The sequence below is a fragment of the Rhipicephalus microplus genome, chromosome 2 (genome assembly GCF_043290135.1).
Source record: "Rhipicephalus microplus isolate Deutch F79 chromosome 2, USDA_Rmic, whole genome shotgun sequence".
Taxonomy (NCBI): domain Eukaryota; kingdom Metazoa; phylum Arthropoda; class Arachnida; order Ixodida; family Ixodidae; genus Rhipicephalus; species Rhipicephalus microplus.
The window spans coordinates 127,027,290-127,047,268 of NC_134701.1; the positions used below are offsets into that span (position 1 = coordinate 127,027,290).

At 45.0% G+C, this 19,979-nt stretch overlaps 1 protein-coding gene across 2 annotated transcripts in view; it reads left to right on the forward strand.

The window, feature by feature from the left end:
* Positions 1-19,430, forward strand: part of LOC119170744 (fatty-acid amide hydrolase 2-A-like) — a 34,293-nt gene extending 14,863 nt beyond the window's left edge. For both annotated transcript variants that reach the window (XM_075886791.1, XM_075886790.1), the window contains 3 exons: positions 362-516; positions 16,970-17,065; positions 18,806-19,430. In XM_075886791.1, the coding sequence (XP_075742906.1) occupies positions 362-516; positions 16,970-17,065; positions 18,806-19,408 (854 nt within the window). In that variant the 3' untranslated portion in view covers positions 19,409-19,430. The remainder of the gene's footprint in view (positions 1-361; positions 517-16,969; positions 17,066-18,805) is intronic.
* Positions 19,431-19,979: the final 549 nt, after the last annotated feature.

Consider the following 19,979-nt stretch of genomic DNA (forward strand, 5'->3'; position numbering starts at 1 on the left):
GAGGATGTACGCTGACGTGATGGTTACGTGGTGTAAATAAGAAACTCGCATGGTCAGTGGCTCGCGCAAAACAGTTACTATGAAAATTTTTCCGTGAATCTAGCTGCCACGAGGCGTAAACACCATGCGCAATAAAAGAGGGCACAAGAAGGTGAGACAACGTTTTTTCAACAAGGATGTGCTTCTACAATGCCACAGCCGCGCGACGAGACTGCTATTTTCTTTCCTAAAGAAACATGCGCTTGCTTAACTCATAAATTCACTGGGAGAGGACAAATGTGTTCTGAAAAGATGCGTTAAATCAAGTCGATGACGGTGCTACTCAATTTCATCCTATTGTTTGCGCACATCTCTACCTCAGGGGTAGTTCCTATCACTGGTCTGATGCCCGACATTGGAGAAAACCTGGCGCAGTTCCTTTGCGTGGGACCCATGACCCGGTTCGCGGAAGACTTACAACTGATGCTCAAAGTTCTAGCAGGAAATGCCACGGACGTTTTCAGGCTCAATGAAAAGGTGCGTACGTTTCTATAGGGCTATGCCATTGTTATCTACTGAACAGACACTATCAGGGGGCACTTAACGCGCTCAGTGACAGGCATTTTTTTGTCTAGGATATTGTGTAGGTTAAAGGGACACTAAAGGGAACCATTAGGTCAACGTTGATTCTTGAAATAGCGGTCCAGAAACCTCGTTGTGTTACTTTTGTGCCAAGAAAGGGCCTATTTTGAAATAAAATCACGTTTTCATTGTTCGCATCGGGTTAGTGCACTTCAAATTACCCGCCTCAAGAAGCGGACCGAACGGACCGACTCACGTCACTGTTGCCGCGCGCAATATTGCCCGGCTTTACTGTGCTGGTAGCAGCACATTGAAACCAGCGGGAGCCACAGCAGCAACAACCATGATCTCCGAGATGGCGAGCGCGCGCCACCGCTATCTCGGAAGCCATAGTAGACGTTCTTGGGTTTAATTGTGCCCCGCTACATGGCACCACCTGTCTAATGTAAGTGCGCGAAAATTGAATTTTTGAACAACTTGCGCTATTCACCACAATAACGTACGGTGGTTCCTTTTCCATCAGTCAAACAAAAAAAACGAACAGCATTTTATGGCGTCTCTTGATGCACGGAAGGTTCTTTATTAGTGCACCTAGATCCATTACTAGTGATTAAATGTAGGCGGCCCGTCTGACGTCATCGTCATCATTTTGAAAATGTGCTACAGCGGCGCTTGTGTTCTTCTGCATTTACCTTAATTTCTCGGTAAGTAGGGCGCTGTTGCTGATAACATTGTCATTTTAGATGTTGTCATACATTGAGCTTTCACTGTGGCGTAAAGTGTTATTGGCAATAGCGTCCCTTTATTAAGATACTGCTTTCAAGAACAACAACAAAAAGAGAATACACCTCACCTACAAGTACCTTCTGAAAACCCCAACATGTAATTTTATAGTTCGAAAACACCGCGACGTGTCTTTGTTTCTTCAGCAATTTTTCAGAGAAGCTACTAGGTTGCTGTATATCTCTAAAAAGTAAAAAAAGGGCTGATTGAAGATTGTGATGGTTGACAAGAAAACAACACACACACACACACACACACACACACACACATATATATATATATATATATATATATATATATATATATATATATAAATATATTATACATATATAGTGTGTGTGTGTGTGTGTGTGTGTGTGACGCTATGATGAATCGGCGAAGTGGCCTGGCTCATACGCCATGTTTATTCTACTCTGACTTCTTCCTTGTCTACTTCTCCTAACCATCCCTACCTTCTTACGTCAGAGGATTCCCCCACCCCCCGAAAGAGGTCGCATCAGGCGAACAGAAATGAAAACTGAACATGCATGGCTTAGAAGTGAACACTGTCAAAAAGAGAAGATCATGCCATGTCCGAGGAAGTCTCCGTTAACACACTATAGCTTCACAGGAGAGGGCAGCAATCCGGCATATCAAGTACAGCTCTGGAGGGCGAGGCTGGCTGTTGCGCTATGGACAACATAAGCATGATTTGAGCGTAGAATCAGATGGAAACACAACCGGCATTCTTGCGATGAATGAACGTGGTGTGATGGCTGTGAGGCATTGGCTGGATGTTTTGCGCAGGTGTCGTGCTATTTGTCTTGATTATAACCCATGTGGCGCTACCCGTTTGCGTGCTTGTTGACCGAGGCTGGTGCGGTGATTTCTGCGTCCTTGCGGAATACAGGGTGTGGTTTGGCGCCTTTCTCGACGTTCTATGTCGTGTTGCCTGAGTCTTGATCTCGACTGGAGAAAGCTTACTCGACGTTCCTTGGGAAGATATCCTGGATTCAATGCTTTCTTTGTTTCGAGTGAGAAATCTTGAATATGTCGTCAGTTTGGTTGGCTCGTTTGTAAATGGCTTTCCATAAACCGCGTGTGTTCTTCTGAAGATGATTCCGTTCGTCGTCGTCCTTGTTGGTGTAGCCCATGGAGACTCTGTTGTTCTTGGGCTTAATATTGCTGGCACCGGTGGTGTTGAGGTGGCAGCCGTTTTTGACCATGGCACTGATTTTCTGGGCAGCTTGATGTGGTGTCCAGTAGGCAAATGGTAGTCAGTGGGCTGTTATGTTGCATTTCGGATAACGAAGGTTGTGCGTTCGAATTTACTGGAGACTCTTCGGAGGCTCTTGTGACGCTGTTCCTAATGGACGCTTCTGGCTCTCGGAAACGTGTGCGATTTGATGTTTCCGAGCCTCCTGTGTTGTTAAGACTCTCAGGTGTCCGTGCACTGGATGGTGACACCGAAGTAGGCGTAGTTTGGTCAGAGTTTAGTTGGAAATGTTTGTCTTTCTGTGTAACTAACGAGTTAAGCTGTTCTGACGCATGCATCTGCGCAGAAGGGCCAGAGCCTGGCTGAGTATCCTCAGGGTTCCTCACCTCTATATCAACCGTAGTAAGCATGTGAGATGCGAGGTGAGCGCTGCGAGCAAATGAAGAACCAAGCGACGAAAAAGTAGGAGTGGTTGAAGTGCGCGAGACGGAAAGTACTGTGCACAGGATGGCTCTCTAATGTGAGTGCTATGATGCAGTGATGACGTAAAGGCTGGTTTTTAATCGCGCAGTTGCAAAACGTGGTGCGGTTGAGGGTACACTCTTCCTGCAAACAGATCTGGCTGCCTTTCATTGAGAGGGTGCTTTACATGCTCTTGTTTCAAAGGCCGATTCATCTTTGGTGTCCCAATGCGTGAGCAGTGCTTTTGACTGCGGCGACAGAGCGCGGTTGTCTGTGGATGGTCGGTTATAAGCGAATCTTCGTCGTAGTCGCCATTGTATGTTTTAAACCAAACGATCATTTCTTTTTTGATCTTTTCCCATGACTCGTCGTCTTGAAATATGTGGGCGAGGTAGAATTTGAAAGCCTCACCGGAGATGTAGTCGGTAAAGTTGATGATCATCTCCCGTTCCGATCATGATGCAGCGGTAGCGTGAAGCTCGAACAAATCGAACCAGTCCTGTAAAGGTCCATCGTCCACTGCTCCGGTGTACTTGGGGATGGGATGGTCAGTCGATGGTTCTGTCATGATGCCGGTAATTGCATGCGGCTGAGATCACCTCTTCTGTGGTCGATATTCAGATGAGGCGTATTGCCGGTAGTTTCGTGAATGATGTGAGACTGATGAGTGGCCGCCAGGTCTTCATCCTGTCGGCTCGTGTGACGCTATGATGAATCGGCGACGTGGCATGGCTCATACGCCATGTTTAATCTACTCTGACTTTTTCCTTGTCTACTTCTCCTAACCATCCCTACCTTCTTACTTCATAAATAAATAAATAAATAAATAAATAAATAAATATATATATTTTCCCCACTGACCAACGCTGCCGCGGGACAGAGATTGTTCACGTTTCGCGTCTGAAGCCCTATCGTATGCGTTCCCCAGCGTAATTCGCGGCCAGGGTGGCCGCTTCCGTCGACGGGGAAAATTAGTGTAAGAATTCATTGGACGTCATCCTCATCTGTCAATAACCATCATCAGTCTTCGCCCGTTCCTCTTCATTATCGGCGCCATTTCGCTGTTGCTTGAATAAAGCGTCAGCTGAACCCGTGGTATTTCAAGATATATATATATATATATAAATATATATATATATATATATATATATATATATATATATATATATATATATATATATATATAGTGGGAGTAATAATTCAATGTGCCAGTTAGTCTTTGTGAAGGTATGGGATATGGCACAACGGGAGCGTTGTCAACAAGGATAAATATATTTATATTTATCTTTGTCGACAACGCTCCCGTTGTGCCATATCCCATATATATATATATATATATATATATATATATATATATATATATATATATATATATATATATATATATATATATATATATATATATATATATATATATATATATATATATATATATATATATTCCCTATACTTTTCTTGGCATTATTGTCTGTCCAGTGCACCAATTGGCAAAAATAGAACTTAATCATGGAAGACTATGTTGGCGGCTCACCCTTCAACCTAGAGGACGCAATAAATAGTGATTGCACTCCACCACGCGTTCGCTTCCGGTGAGCTCATCTCGCAGTGATACGAACATTGATCTCGAGAAACTCCGAGCGATTAGTCGTTGTGCGGAACGACGTTATAGACGCACGAAATCACTTGATGACCTGAGAGTGGCCAGACGCACACAAAAGAAAATACAGCATCACATGGACAAGTTGGATAACCGACGATGGGAATATTTTTGCGAGTGTTTGAATCCCAGAAAGCCTCTGTAACTAATCCGGAGAACTGTCCGGGGTCTTCGTACAACCATTACTCAGCGCTACCCCTTTAAATCTTTGCAACTTCAATCACGCTGCGAAGAGATTGATGTCGCAGATTCTTTTTGTCGAAGGATTGCCTGCGGAGCAAATTCAACTGGGACAAAGACGCCCGACGTTTCTGTATCCTCACGTGATCTCCGAATGAAGTGTTTGTTTTCAATGGAGGAACTAAAGGCTAGGCTTACTTTGGGTAGACGTTCTTCTGCGCCAGGACCTGACGGCATCACTTACCGTGCTCTGTGTCACCTAGTAAATCGAGCTCGGAAGGCACTCTTGCTGCTATACAATGACTCCTGGTAAACTGGCAAGGTTCCACAGGAATTAAAGTCAAGTCGCCTGATTCGACTTCTCAGAACCGGCAAGTCACCTTTGGACATTTCCTATTACCGCCCGATAGCCCTCGCGAGCTGCGTGAGAAAATCTATGGAAAGAATAATTTTAACGCGTCTGGAATGATACTTAGAGTTCTGCGAAATATATCCAGATGCCTTGTCCAGGTGCAGACAAGGCCGCACATCAATGGACATTGTAGTTGACTTGGCGGCATATGTAGATCACCAGAAGGTCTGCAAACGGTTATCTGCTGCTCTGTTTCTTGACGTTAAAGGGGCATACGATAATGTCACCCACGAAGCCATTCTCAGCGCATTAGAAGAAGTGAGACTCGGTGGCAAGATATGTATGTGGGTCCAGAGCTACCTACAGAATTGATCATTTCACGCGCAGACAGAGGATGGCCCGACACCCGTGCAAAACTGTAGCCGAGGAGTCCCGCAAGGCGGAGTGCTAAGCCCGACGCTGTTCAACCTAACAGTCATTGGTCTAGTTAGCAAGCAACCAAGCAGTGTACGACTTCCCATTTATGCTAATGACATCTGTGTGTGGACATGAGGTGTGACTTGACTTCAACTTCGCGCTCGACTTCAGAAGGCAGCATCAGTGACATCGCACCACCTACGCAAACAAGGGCCAGAAATCGCAAGTGGAAAGCGTGCAGTCGTGGCTTTCACCAGAAAGCCATTGTCAGCATAAGGCATATCTTTTAACGGACAGTTGGTGTCATGCAGCCGGAGTTACAGGCTCTTAGGAGTCATAATCCACCGAAACTTGTCTTGGACCCCACACGTAAACGACGTGAAAAAGCGGCTGACCGCCATTTGTCACTTGTTCAGGTTTCTTGCCGGGAAAAGTTGGTGAGTGTCTGTCGAGTCAATGTTACAGCTGTACAAGGTATTATTTATTGGATTACTGCGGTACAGCCTACTTGTTATATCTAACACGTGCAAAACAAACCTGCGCCCAATCCAAAATATTCAGGCCCAGGCACTTAGGATATGCCTAGGTTTATCCCGTAGTGCATCGACAACTGAAACAATTGCCATTGCACAGGACTACTCGATCATGATGCACATCATCTCTGAAACGATGCGTACGTACCTCAGGCTACATGCTAGGAATCCTTCCCACCACTTGACAACCCTTGCTACTGAGAGGCCCCGCACGAAATTTAGTGCGATTGTCTGTGCACATAGTGCGTCGTTTACGTCAGGTTTTGCGCCTGCCGAGAAACTGGTGTATCCTCCGTGGTGCCTGACACTTCCGCAAGTACGTCTTTCAATTCCAGGAATTCAGAAAAAAATCAAATTTGCCTTCGTCAGCCCTAAAACAATTGAGCTTGCCCCTCCTGCATGAAATGTATAATAACCACGCGCACATATACACCGATAGTTCAACCACGGCGTCTGGTTCTGGCAGTGCGGTGGTGATTCCAGCTAGAGGAATCACTCTGCAAATCAAGCTGTCACACGTCACTACGTCTACGGTGGGAGAACTTGCGGCTTTGCGTGGCGCCCTAGAGTACATCAAATCCCAGAGACCGGCTAAATGGGTTGTGTTTTCCGACTCGAAACGGACCCTACAGAGCATGCACTCAGTCCTTCGACGAGGTTGCCATGAACAGTTAACTTACGAGGTTGTCAAGCTTCTTCCCCACATCACAGAACCAGGCCACGAGGTCAATTTTCAGTGGCTACTTGGCCATTGTGGGATCAGTGGAAATGATTCCGCAGACAACGTGGCTCACACATTGCACCAAGAGCAGCACACCCTTCCGATTGCTTTGTCAAGAACAGACGCTGCAAAGCAACTTCGTCACCTGGCACCTAGTCTGTGTCTGCTGGAGTGGAACACCCCAAGCATAAGACATACGAGACTCAACCAAATAAACCCTCGACTGGAACTTCGACCTCCATCCGGACTTCGTCGTTATTCTAAGGTCCCAGGTTTGGTTCCTGCCCACGGAAAGTTATCTTTTCACCCGATTTTCGTTCTTGACATTTAAATTACAACTCGGTCTATTTACTTCCCCTATACTTAGCATTATTGTCTGTTAGATCTCCAATATTGTGTTAAATACGGAAAAACGAGCCCTTAAGTACACACTTCTCTTCTTTTCCCTATATATATATATATATATATATATATATATATATATATATATATATATATATATATATATATATATATATTCTGGCATCCCACGGGAGCGTGCGTAGGTCCGCCTCTTCAAGGCAAGTATTCGTACGGTTGCAGGTGCAGTCTGTTTTTTTTTGTGGTGCGCTGAATTTTGTCTCAAATCATGCAGCACAGGCAGGAAATCACTCCTGAAACGCTTTGATTTGTTCGGGGTCGAATATGATAACATGCGACAATGCGAACATGTCGCGACTGGCTGAAGTCGTATGTTTTCGGCACTTCATCTTAGAAACACGTAAAAATATTTCGACCCGTTCGAGGAGAGGAAACAAGTGCTGGTGCCGGCACATCTTCAGGACACAATGGATTTTTTCTTGGACTGTAATGTTTTATATTTCGTTTTTGCACCTGCGGTTTGGTTTGCTTACGCTGTCGCAGCGACTGCCACCCGTCAATGCGATCGTGCATGAGTGCGCAATCGCAACTTCTTGGTGATGACGGCATTTCTCTGTTGCTCACAAACTGTTGTTAATCTTGAGCTCTACTTTTATTTACACATTATTACTCAATTTTTCATTGTCCCCCTGATGCGGACCTAATTAGAACTGTTTGCGGGGAGATACTTGCGCACAAAAGCAATGCTGATGTTTTTATGCCAGCACGCTTCGCTTTACTTTTCTGTTTCTTTTACGAGTCGTGTCGTTTTATTTATTTATTTATTTATTTATTTATTTATTCATTTATTTATTTATTTATTTATTTATTTATTTATTTATTTATCAACCATCTGGTTCGCCAACAGGCAAAACGCATTGAGCACTATCTTTTATTGTTCAACAACGCACAGAAGAAATTTCTCACCGGAACCACTTTGGAGGTCAAAAATTTCCCACCGGCACCACCTTGCAGGTCAAAGCGTAAGACTGGTTACATACTACGATGGGACGTGGGACGAACGGGTGCCGCTATAAGGAGCTTCGCCCCTAAAACAAATCACGAGCAGAAAATCTCTTTCATGACGGTGATGAGTAAAGACTGAAAGAGGCGTGAAACACGTGCCGAACGCAGAAGCATGGGGACGGTGCACCAGAAGAGGAGAGGCACCCGCGTGTCTGCGCACCAGCCACGTAGACACGAGAGATTGGTCAGAGAAACGCTCGTAGCTCGCGACCCAAGCCGCGAACGAAAATTCCAGAGCATGAGTTGGCACTGTGCATTGGAACGCCGAGCTGCGAAGACGGAAGGTCAACGTCACTACCGCGACGGAAGCAGTCGAACCACCTTGTCCTGACGATGTTAGTGAACAGGTTTGGGGAGTGGCCATCGGTATTGGAAGTATTCTGGCATAGGCTCACCATTCAATGTCACGAACTTATCTCGCGAGCGCTGGCGAAAGATCGGATTTGAGAGAGACACGGGAGAGACGAGTGTGGCAAGACTTTCTCGTACCAAGAGAAATGGTACAGTGATTTCGCACCCAGAATGTATTCCCCCGAAGAAATAAGTACACACTAATCGGCTATACAAGCAAAGCCGAATCTAACACTGACTCAAGACAAGTTCAATCGTTAGCCCTAATCTGTCTCTAGCCAAGATGGTGTCTCGGTGGCCACTCTGATGCGCTCTCGCAATAGTAGCACATTCTTACTGTTCCGATGCCACCCTCGGAACTACAATGAAGTTGTACCGTTGGCGTAGTCATCCTAGAAACCATCGCCGTACGAGCCACTCGGCCTGATTGCCGCTTGGTGACGGTCTTCATCGTATTTTCCAGCTCCACTAGGCTACGCGTAAGTCGTCATGGCGGTCTTGAATGTCTCGAAGCGTAGGAGCTGTAGTCCACTCAGAAACTGCTGTGACAGGTTGCGGCAAATCTGGGTAGCCTCGTACAATTCCTACAATATTGCTGGCCACTCCCAGAACCTTTTCGCCGACATCCTCAGAACCGGGTGGTTCTGCTTCCGTCGTGGTAGTGGATTCGAAAAAGCTTTGTTGCAGAGAAATTTAGGACCACCCTGACCCCCTCGGTTCCCGCGCGACCCCACCACACTCAAACGTTCATGTTTCGATAAGTTCACGAATCTGGCAGCCCGACTGGCGGCGATGTTCTGCCTTGTCGGGTGCCAGGAGAGTAGCGAGGTCTCCCAGTCCTCTCAGCTTCGGAGTGGCACGGCGCACAGGCCAGGAGAATGTGAGTTAGGTTTGCCCTCGGTGCAATTCACAGAGGGAAGAAAGGTGGGATGGGTCGGTAGTGGTCGCCGCAGTATAGTGACGCTGACATTCTGTCTTCACAGCTCGGCGTCCCGACGCACAGTACCGACTCATGCTCTGGACTTCTTTTTCTCGGCTCGGGTCACGTGCCACGAGTCTTTCTCCGACCAATTTCTTGCGTCTATGCAGCTGGTGAGCGTGCACTCGGGTGACTCTCCTCTTCTCGTGCACCGTCCCCGTGCTTTTGTGTTCGGCACGCGCCTCATGCCTCTCCTTTACTCATCACAATGACGTCACTGGTGACGTTCTTGAATAAAGGCAAAGGACGAAAAATTGAGAGGAGGGGGGTTCCCGTGGAAGCCCTTTGTTCCCAATTTTTATGTAAGCAGAATGCGCTCGTGCCTTCTTTCAGATCCGCTGGCCTCTTACTTGGCTGATGTAGCCGTTAATAAAATTTTGGTAATTGTTTTTTCTATTTTGTTCGTGTTTTCTGAAGAGGTGTAAGTTAAGATGCCTGATTTCTCAGTAAGACGAAACTAGATCTGCGCAAATGAAATGAACTTTTTTATTGCACGTATTCTATAAAAAAGAGATATACATGTAGTGTGAAAGTGTCAATCTATAAAAGCAGCTTTAACTTGCAGCTGACATACGGACATGATGAGAAAATGTTGAACCTATAATATCCGAACGAATGCGAAAATCAACAATCACAAGTAGGACACATCGTATTTGAATCAATCGCGTTTGTTATAACAGCACGCATAGTTTTCTTACTCAACTTGAGTACCAAACGAGAGTGAAGATCAGAGGCACGCAGAAGCTTAAAGTGATCAAAGTTTTTTCGAGAAATAAGGTTGCTGAAGACAGTGGGTGATATTCGGGTTCTTTTGATGTTGCGAAAACAACAATCCACACTCGGCGCCCGAGACGCACCACTCGAGGTGGAGATAAGTAACGTACTGCGGCTATGCAAATAGCGGCGATTGACTCGCTCGTCGCTTGAAGAGGAAGTAAATGCTGTAGAAGTTCCAGTAAAGTCAGTGAGGAAAAACTTATGTTTACGACTGTTCAGAATATACGTAGCTATGACCATAAAAGTTACAAATACAAGAAAACACTTCGGAAACTGACCGTCTGCAGGGGGACCCTACGAGATTCGGTAAAGCCAATGGTGCCTAACACTTCAAGCCCGGTTGGGAACGCTCACACACCGGGGCCGCTTCTTATGCTCTCGGTGCTCCTGCTTTACAAACTGTAAGGGAATCGTCGCTTGTTTGTTCTGTGATAGGACAGGGCACTTCTCAAATCAAAAACTTACCCCGAAGATTCTACTTTCGTGCATGTGTGAGGGCTCAAGCCGTTCGTCCCCAATAAGACAACAACAAAATACAAATAAAACAAAACTAAACCAAGGTCGTATTGGGAAGGGCAAGCTCAACGGGCGCACTATATCTAAACTTTAAGCTATGCGTTCTGAAATTTGTGGCCATCGGAAAGACATCCCGGATAAAACTTGAACTTCCTGGCGACGGGACAGTAATTCGCCTGTCCCTTGTGCGCTGTAAATAGAACCGCTCGCACTTCGCACGCAGTTGCACTTACGAGCTCTTTCGGCTAACTTCCACCGTCATGGTTTTCTTGAACCAGCTTGAAAGAAGTAGCGCGGAAAGAGCCGAAGGCATGCCAGTGCGACAGCATTCATCAAAAATGCCAACCGGGTGTCCGTGGACCAAGCTTTCACGTGTCGCAAGCCCGCCTTCTTCTGAGAGCTATCTGAAGCACGCGGGACAGCGACGGCAAGTTACCGGTGATCCCACGGTGCCGCAGCGCACGCCGCCTTGTTGCGGCGGTGACTTGTAGGCGCGCGAACGGCAAACGGTTGGGCTCTAAGCCGAACCGATGCGAAGCGTCTCACTGCCGCGCTGGGTCCCGGAAGAGGCTCATTCATGCGCAGGCCAAAAGTGCCGTGAGCCAATCAGGGGGTCGTCACAGCGACTTTTTCATCCCACCCCCCCTTGCCACCCACGTAGTTGTTGGTTCCTTTCTTCTGGCTAAACAGAAACTAGAAGCGCTCGGTAATCTCAGGTGCCTCAGCACTTCGCGGGGTGCCGTGCGGGCACATGGCGTTTATGGTCAGAGTCGAACCGGCCGTCCAGTGACTGAATGTCATCGAAGCAATGCTGCGGGCCGGAGGGAATGCAGTGCAACGGCTGGTATGCATCCCCAAGCTTACTACACAAAGTAAATAAAAGTGAACTAAAAGTGCTGCGCACCCACTTCTTACTGTGGTCCTACACAGAGTTTCGGCAAGTTTACTTGTCTGCGTGAATTGAGAGAAGTCAGATGAAGTTATCGAACTTTTTCGACAAGTGTGTCAAACAGGTCTCAAGGCATTTTCAATAGATGTACAAGATCTTTACTATTCTTTACCTCATGATGCATTGCTCTCTTGTATTGACCAATGCATTGGCCAGTTTAGTGGAGTGTCATTTCAGAACAGTACAGGATTGAGTGTGCGGGATTTTCTAGAGTTATTGTGCATGTATCTCTGCTCCATATATGTAGAGCTTAATGACAACGTGTATGTTCAGAAAAAGGGCGTGTCCATTGGGTCAAGTCTGGCCCCACTTTTGAGCGATTTGTTGTTGGCGAAGTTGGACAGGGCGGTTAAATAAGAATTATAGAGCACTGCAGAGAAGAAAGTATCTACATTTATTGATGATTTCTTAGTCATAGTGAAGTGTGATTCGCAAGGCTTTTTGTCTCAGGCCACCAATGTGTTGTCACTTTTTATGAAATGTCTTGATTCTCTCGCATTCACCAATGAAATGCCGGAAAACTAGTCCATCAGGTTTTTCGACCTTAGGCTTGCGTTTAGGGCAAAACACACCTGCTGGGCGTATGAGCCACGTGCGGGAAAACAGCTGCTGCCGCTCACGTCGGCTCATAGCAAACTTGCCAAAAAAGTCATAGTGAGTACAAGTTTCACTAATGCAATTGACCGTTCTTGTGTTCATTCTATGGAAGCCAGCTTTCACAATCAGGTAACTAGGCTCAAGGCAGCTGGGTATTCTGAGTTGGTCTTGGTTTCCGTGGCCGAAAGTATCCACAGAAAACGGAGAGGTAAAGATGGCCAAAGAAATGGTGCAGCAGGACGTGACAACAACCACCGCGAAACAGAAAGAGAAAAAAAATAGCTGTTGTTCCTTACATGCATCAGGTTACCCACCACCTGAAAAAGGTGGGGCAATGCGTGGGAGTGCGTCTAGTTTCCTCTGCGCCACACAAGCTTTCTCAGCTGGTTATGCTCACATGTGCCTCTAGACGCAAGAAACACCTGTGCAAAACAAAGTATAGAAGCCGTTTTGTCAATTGCATTAGCAACGTTGCTTGCATGATCATTCATTCGTGCGGTGCCTGTTATATTGGACAAACTGGAAGATGCCTCAACGACAGATTGCGTGAGCATGGGTGCAATGTTCGCAGCGGCAACAATGGTTTTCTGGCCTAGCATGTCACTAGATGTGGCTGTGAAGTACATTTCGATAACATAGTTGTACTTAACAAACGCAAAGAGGAGCGCACAAGGCTTATAATTGAAGCAGTATACATAGCGCGTGAACATTTCACTTGCGTCAGCAAACCATCAATAGCTCTGTCCGTTAGGGAGCTACCATTTTTAGACAGTAGCAGATGCCATAGGAGGTAAGCAATCAAGTAATCACTCGAAGGCACAGTAGGCGTTGGCAAGGTGTGGCTGACGTGCATAGATATTTTATCGGTTCTGTTGTTTAGGTCCGTGGTTTGGTCTTATCGTATGCGCCATGACACTGTTTCATCTGTCAGTATATATTTCATAGTTTTCCGAATAAATTTTCATTTTGTAGTAAGCGCTTGTCCCTGTCCTTCTCTCCGCGTCTAAGTAGTGCACTCTCATTTCAAAACAATCATGTATCAGCAACTCGCCTAACCAACCATAATGATTATCATGTTTGCACCAGTCATTTACCTTCGTCATCTAATCACGTAACATTACCGAATTTCATGTGTGTGAAGCTAATGAAATTACCACGAGCGCACCGTGAGCGTGGCATGCAGTGATGATTTACATGACACGCATGACTTCCATGTGAAGGCCTGTCACTCATGTTCACGCAGTCATGTCATACCATACCAGTTTTCCAATATATCATGTGAACGAAACCACCGCAGGAGCAGCGAGGCCATGTCATGTAAATTTTTACACTCATGATATACGTGTGAAGATTTTCATGCTATGACTAGTCACTTACGCTCGTCATACAGTCAAGTTATGTCATACTAATTTTAGTAATGATTCTATTATCCAAACGGCCAGAAGAGCTAAATGTCGTGGGCAGCTAGACAGACAGACAGACAGACAGACAGACAGACTGACAGACAGACTGACAGACAGACAGACAGACAGACAGACAGACAGACGCATATTAATGTGAGAAGTAGTGGATGAGGTGTTATAATCGGCAAAATAATGCTGTGTTGCCAAGAGGGCGCTTCAAACATCGGCCATCGAAGTGAAACTGCGTCACGCTGAATAATTAGGCAGACAGACAGACAGACAGACAGATGGACGGACGCACGGACGGACGCACGGACGGACGGACGGACGGACGGACGGACGGATGGATGGATGGATGGATAGTTAGATAGATAGATATATAGATATGGTCAAAGTCACCGAAGTTTACTAAGAATTGCTTTGCATTGAACATTTAAAACACGGGTGTATACTCGAGTGGTGCTTAGATGTCTTCACATTAACGGTCAGGGCCGTACTGGACCACTTATGTTTAGTCGTCAATCTAAGCATATCCGATTATCCTTTGGCCGAGTGGAACACTTAGTATTATGTGTGTATTCCAGTTATTATGTGTATTCTAGTATTAGTATTCCAGTATTATTATTTCAGTGTGTATTCCAGTATTAGTATTCCAGTGTGTATTCCAGTATTAGTATTCCAGTTTTATGTGTGTATTCCATAGAACTTCTGACGTAACACAACCGATGTACGATGAAGCAACCGCAAACGCCATGCGTTTGGTGATGCGTGCCGCATACCTATTCAGACGACAGTTTCTTTTTTTTCTTCAGTTGGTCTTAGAATAACCATAACGGCACGGTGGCTTCCTGTTGGCTTTTTGCTGGCTGACATTGTAATAAAAAGTGGATATCTTCAGTTCGACCTAAAACATGCTGAAATTGTTCGAAAACGCCACTCATTCAAGCATCAACCTGTACACTCCGCGCCGTCGATGCGATCCAAAAAGTAGTGAAGCACTGGTTGCCATTCTATGGACCTCCTCGCCCGATGAAACAGTCTATATGTTAATGTGAGAAGTAGTGAATGAGGCGTTATAATCTGCAAACAATTGCTGTGTTGCCAAGAGGGCGCTTCAAATATCAACCACCGAAGTGGAACTGCGTTACGCTGAATAATTTATACAATATTACAGTTTTATGAGTAATTATTACGAAGCAATTTTCCGTTGGACTCAAGGCGCTGCTCTTTCAAAACTATGATAGCTTATTTTTTGTTTTATTTTCTTTCCTTTTTCGTCTTGGCGAAAAAGTGCACTGTGCTGCATGTCTAGCTTTTTTTTTTCATAGAAAGCTTAAATATTTTGGCCAGTAATATCTTTACAACTTCTGATTGATATGTTCCTGTAATAAGTTATAATATTCTTCGGGAGCAAATGAAGAAAAAATATAGCCAAATATTGTGACTAGGTTGAGAAATACACCATTTCGACTTATATTGCGGCTTAAATTTTTAATGAAGTGGTCCAAGTAACATGACTTTTATATTGTTGCATAGTATAGATTGTCAGTAAGATAAGCGGGAAGTTTCAAAAGAGTAGCTGTTTTTTGCTTTAAGATACGAATCTTTTTATCGGAACAACCGCAAGACAGTAGAAAGCCTATACCTTTCCCTCCCCTTCAATAGCACGTCAGCGCGATGTGTCAGCGGGGCTTTTCAGCAACGAATAAGGCATGTCAGAAAACTGCTTGTCACTTGTTTTTTTAGATTCTGCTGTATAAAACGTAAAAGAAATGGCAATAGTGCTAGTTTTATAGAGTAGTATCTTTCGCTTGGCCATAAAAATTGTCACTTGTTTTTAGATACCGCTGTATAAAACGTAAAAGAAATTTCAATAGTGCTAATTTTATAGAATGGTACCTTCCCCTCGGCCATCAAAGAAACATAAAATCCCGTTTGTGTTTTCTTTACGTCAGAGTGAGTTTAGTTTACATCGGAGGGAAAGCTCTATGTATGACAACGTCTAAAATGACAGTATTATCTACAGCAGTGCCCTACTTACTGAGATAATAAGGTAAATGCACACGAGTACATGCGCCACAATAGGACCTTCTCGAAATGGTCCCGAAGACGTCAGACAAACCACCTACAAATAATCACTCGTAATCAACAAAGCTTCACTAAGTAAAGAAACTTCCGTGCATCAACAGTCGCAATAAAATGGCGCTTCTTCGTTTTTGTTTGGCTTATGAAAAAAAAGAAAAAAAAAAGAAAAAGAAACAACCACCAGATGTTACTTTGGGGAATGGTGCGAGTGGTTTAGAAATTCAATTTTCGCGTGGTTAAATAGGACTGGTCATGCACTCAAGCAGGACCGAATTGAACCAACCACGCCTGCAACTTTTAAGGCCCTTGCTAAACATTGTTCAGTGGCCGTCGTTGCTGCTGTGGTCCCGCTACTTTCCCTCTGTTTCTACTAGAGTCGGCGACAGCGCCTTGAAGTCGGGCAACGTTGTGCAGGGCAACAGTGACGTGAGACGTTCTGTTGAGAAGGTTATTTGAAGTGCGCTAACTCAATGTGGACGACTAAAACGTGAATTTATTTTAGAATAAACCTTTTCTCGGCACAAAGGTAACACTACAAGGTTTCTGGGCCACTAATTCAACAATCAACGCTCACTTGATGGTTACCTTTAGTGTCCTACTATTGAATGTGCTATATTTGATTGCCCAATAGTGCCAAATAGCGTACCTTATCATGCAATCGATGGCTTGCAATACAGTATTGGACATTCAGTGTGGCTTCTGATAATTAATAAACGTGGCCTTATTGAATGACAACCTATATTTTTTAAGAACCTGTTCATTTAACTGTATGCCACAATGCCCTTGGACCCATACTAACTTGAAGGGTTTCAGTTGTGTTGGTACTAATGTGCGTGAATTCAATAGGCTTCTTGATTGTCCTGAATCTGCAAGAGCTGTACGCGCCGGAAGAGAATTTGCAATGATGATTGCACTTACTTTGTTTGAAGGCAGTTTTCGAAGTGCCAAAATAAGAGCCATGAGCTCAGCTTCCTTTTTTCTCATTATTATTATTATTATTATTATTATTATTATTATTTAATGCAGGTTGAACTTAAGAACCTGAAGCTATATTACATGGACAATGAAGGCAGCCTTTACATCAGCCGTGTGACAACCGATGCTCGTCAGGCTGTTCACCAGGTGATTATATAAAACATTTATGCTCATACTTTTGAGGTGTGTTTCCTTACATCTCCCGAGAAGTAAAACGAGATAAATGTTACTCTGATGTGTGCATGATGTGGAAGATACAGATGAATGGCAAAGCCTGCCGATTGTTGAGCTGCTTTGTTTTGCAAAGTAAGAATGTTTCAGTGTCTCGATATGTGGGGTTGAACGTCCCAAAGCCACCATATGATTACGAGAAATTTCGACCACTTGGGGTTGTTTAACCTGTACCCAAATTTGAGCACACGGGCCTACAACATTTCCGCCTCCATCGGAAATGCAGCCGCCGCAGCCGGGATTCAATCTCGCGACGTGCGGGTCAGCAGCCGAGTACCTTAGCCACTTGACCACTGCGGCGGGTTGTTTCAGTGTCTCTAACCGAAACAATTACACATTGAAACCTGACACACTCTCACACGCGCGGGCACACACGAGTACAAAGTGACATGCACGAACGTACTCAGGCCCTCACAGCAAACATGATAAATTCTGCGCAAGAACGCATAGTAGTATAATTATCCGGATCGTTACAGCATTTTCACCCCCCATTTCAAGCGAAAAGCTGTGACTCCAATTCACGCGGACTTCTCGAGACGGAACGTTCCTAAAAATTGAGGCAATGTTATGCTCGTTGAGGTTGAAATCCGGGGCCCAACGCTTCTCTAGGATGGTGGTCTTAAGTTTCATACCAACTTTGGAAGGGGCCAGCGAATCACAGAGCCAGGCAGACATCATCTGCAGAGCTAAAAAGAAATCTGGGATATACCCAACATAACAAGTAGGTTCACCGGCATCCGCAAGGCAGGGCGAAAATAACGAAAATGAAGAGCTGTCATGCGTCTATTAAAAGAAGAAAGTTGCACAACGAACTCTGACACTAATCAATCTAGTTATACGCGTAATAAGTGATGAAATAATGGTTTATAAATTCAGAATGGGGAGCAAAAAGATACAGCTAGAAAAAGAACACTGTTTATGCCAAAGAAAGAACGCCTTGTTAGCGTTATAGTTCATAATCCACTAATCCGTTTAATCTCATACTTGAATACGTGTAAAATTTAGTGCACTGCGTGCCTGTTTTTTTTTTTACTCTCGAGTGTACGAAATGCGTGATCTGTGTGTGCCTTTACCTTATATATCATTGGCGCTCGAGGGCCTGTGGTATATAAATAAGAACTACTTGCAGAGCGAAATAGTTGGAATGCAACAGGTGTAACAATGCCTTGTACCTTTCTGAATATTCCTTGTTCTGTGGGCTGCTGCAGTCGCATGATGTCACGATGAGATCAAGCTATTGCTTCGACTGAATTCTGAAAATCCAAAACCGAATTTTGAAGACCTCCACTAAGGCGTGTCACATTATTATAGGGGGGCTTTGTGACGTAAAACCCACATATCAATCAAATCAACGAACATCCCACAAAATATGCATGAAGAACTTTCCCACAGTGAAACAAGGTCATGTGCAAGAAGTGACAACTGATTGTGAAAGTCACGGGCAACTTTGACTACACCAATGTCCAGTACCTGTGGCATCAAAGCGATGATTCTATATTTATAGATCTACTGACCATTTCTGCACTGTATTTGTACCTCGATCTCTAGCTAATTTTGTATATCAAAACACGTGCCCTTTTCTGCTTCAAACCCATCTTTTTCATATGGTGTATAACCAATCGTTCAAAAAGGTTCCTTTCTCTGTAACAATCACAGGTCATTCAACATCTGAAGGCGGTGCATGGGCTTGAAGCTCAGCGGCTGTGCCTGCCAGAGATGCGATTCGGCCTGCACTTCCTCTCCAAGCTTTTCGACATCAAAGGGACCAAGCCATTGGTCGAGATATACAAGCCCGGCGGGCTCAACCCGTTTGTCGAACTGCTCTACTACCTGGGCGGGGCTGGTCGACACACACTCGTCGCGTTAATTGCGTCTTTCAGGGCACTGCTTGGCCGCTTCCGTTGGACGCAGGAGGGTGAAAGCGTGCTTATTGCAATAGAGAACGCCCGTGACCGGTTTGAGGAGATGCTGGGAGACAACGGAGTTCTCGTATTGCCAGCAGCTACAAAAGCTGCCCCGTTTCAGAATCAGGAACTTTTGTGTCTTGAAGCAGTTAGCATGACGGCTCTGTTTAATCTTCTCAAGGTGCCCGCGACGGTGTGCCCGGTTACACAGTCGGCGGACAGTTTGCCCTTGTGTGTCCAGCTAGTTGCGAAGAGAGGAAACGACAGGCTATGCCTCGCGCTTGCCATGGAAATCGAGAAGGGCTTTGGAGGGTGTATTGATTCTTCGCAGAAACTTCAAGAGCGAGCAAAATAAAGCTTCATTTCCTGGCAGAGCACTCTTGGTGAGGGCTTTCGAAGATCACGGGCTTTTCAGGAAAATCATTTCGAGAAAGTGCTCCACAGGCGAAAAAGGCTAGCGTGCGAAATGCTTTTGTACATTTTACTACGGAAGTAAGGAAGCGCGTTGTACAATGATTTGTTATTTTGACAAGTACTTCGATACACGTTGCCACGCTTGACACGTTTCTAGAATCTTCTTATCTAGAAGCACAATAAGGCAATACTTCCAGTTTTATCGCTAGTCCCACAAAATGCCCGAATAAGGGAGGTTGCGATATTTACAGAATATGCTCCTCCACTTGAGTTCCCCTTTTCAAAGGTTCAGATGTAAGATTAGTTTGCATCTTGACGCTTTCTTCAGTGACATTTCCTAGTGAACTAATTCTGGCTGCTCAACGCTGCCCCAACAGTGACGTGATGATTTAGGAAACGAACTGATGGAACTCTTGAGCACCATGAGTTCCTAATGCGTGCGAAAATGTTTTAATTTCTGTGCAACCAAGTCACCACGTTGCCATGGATTACACTAGAACGATGTGACCCAA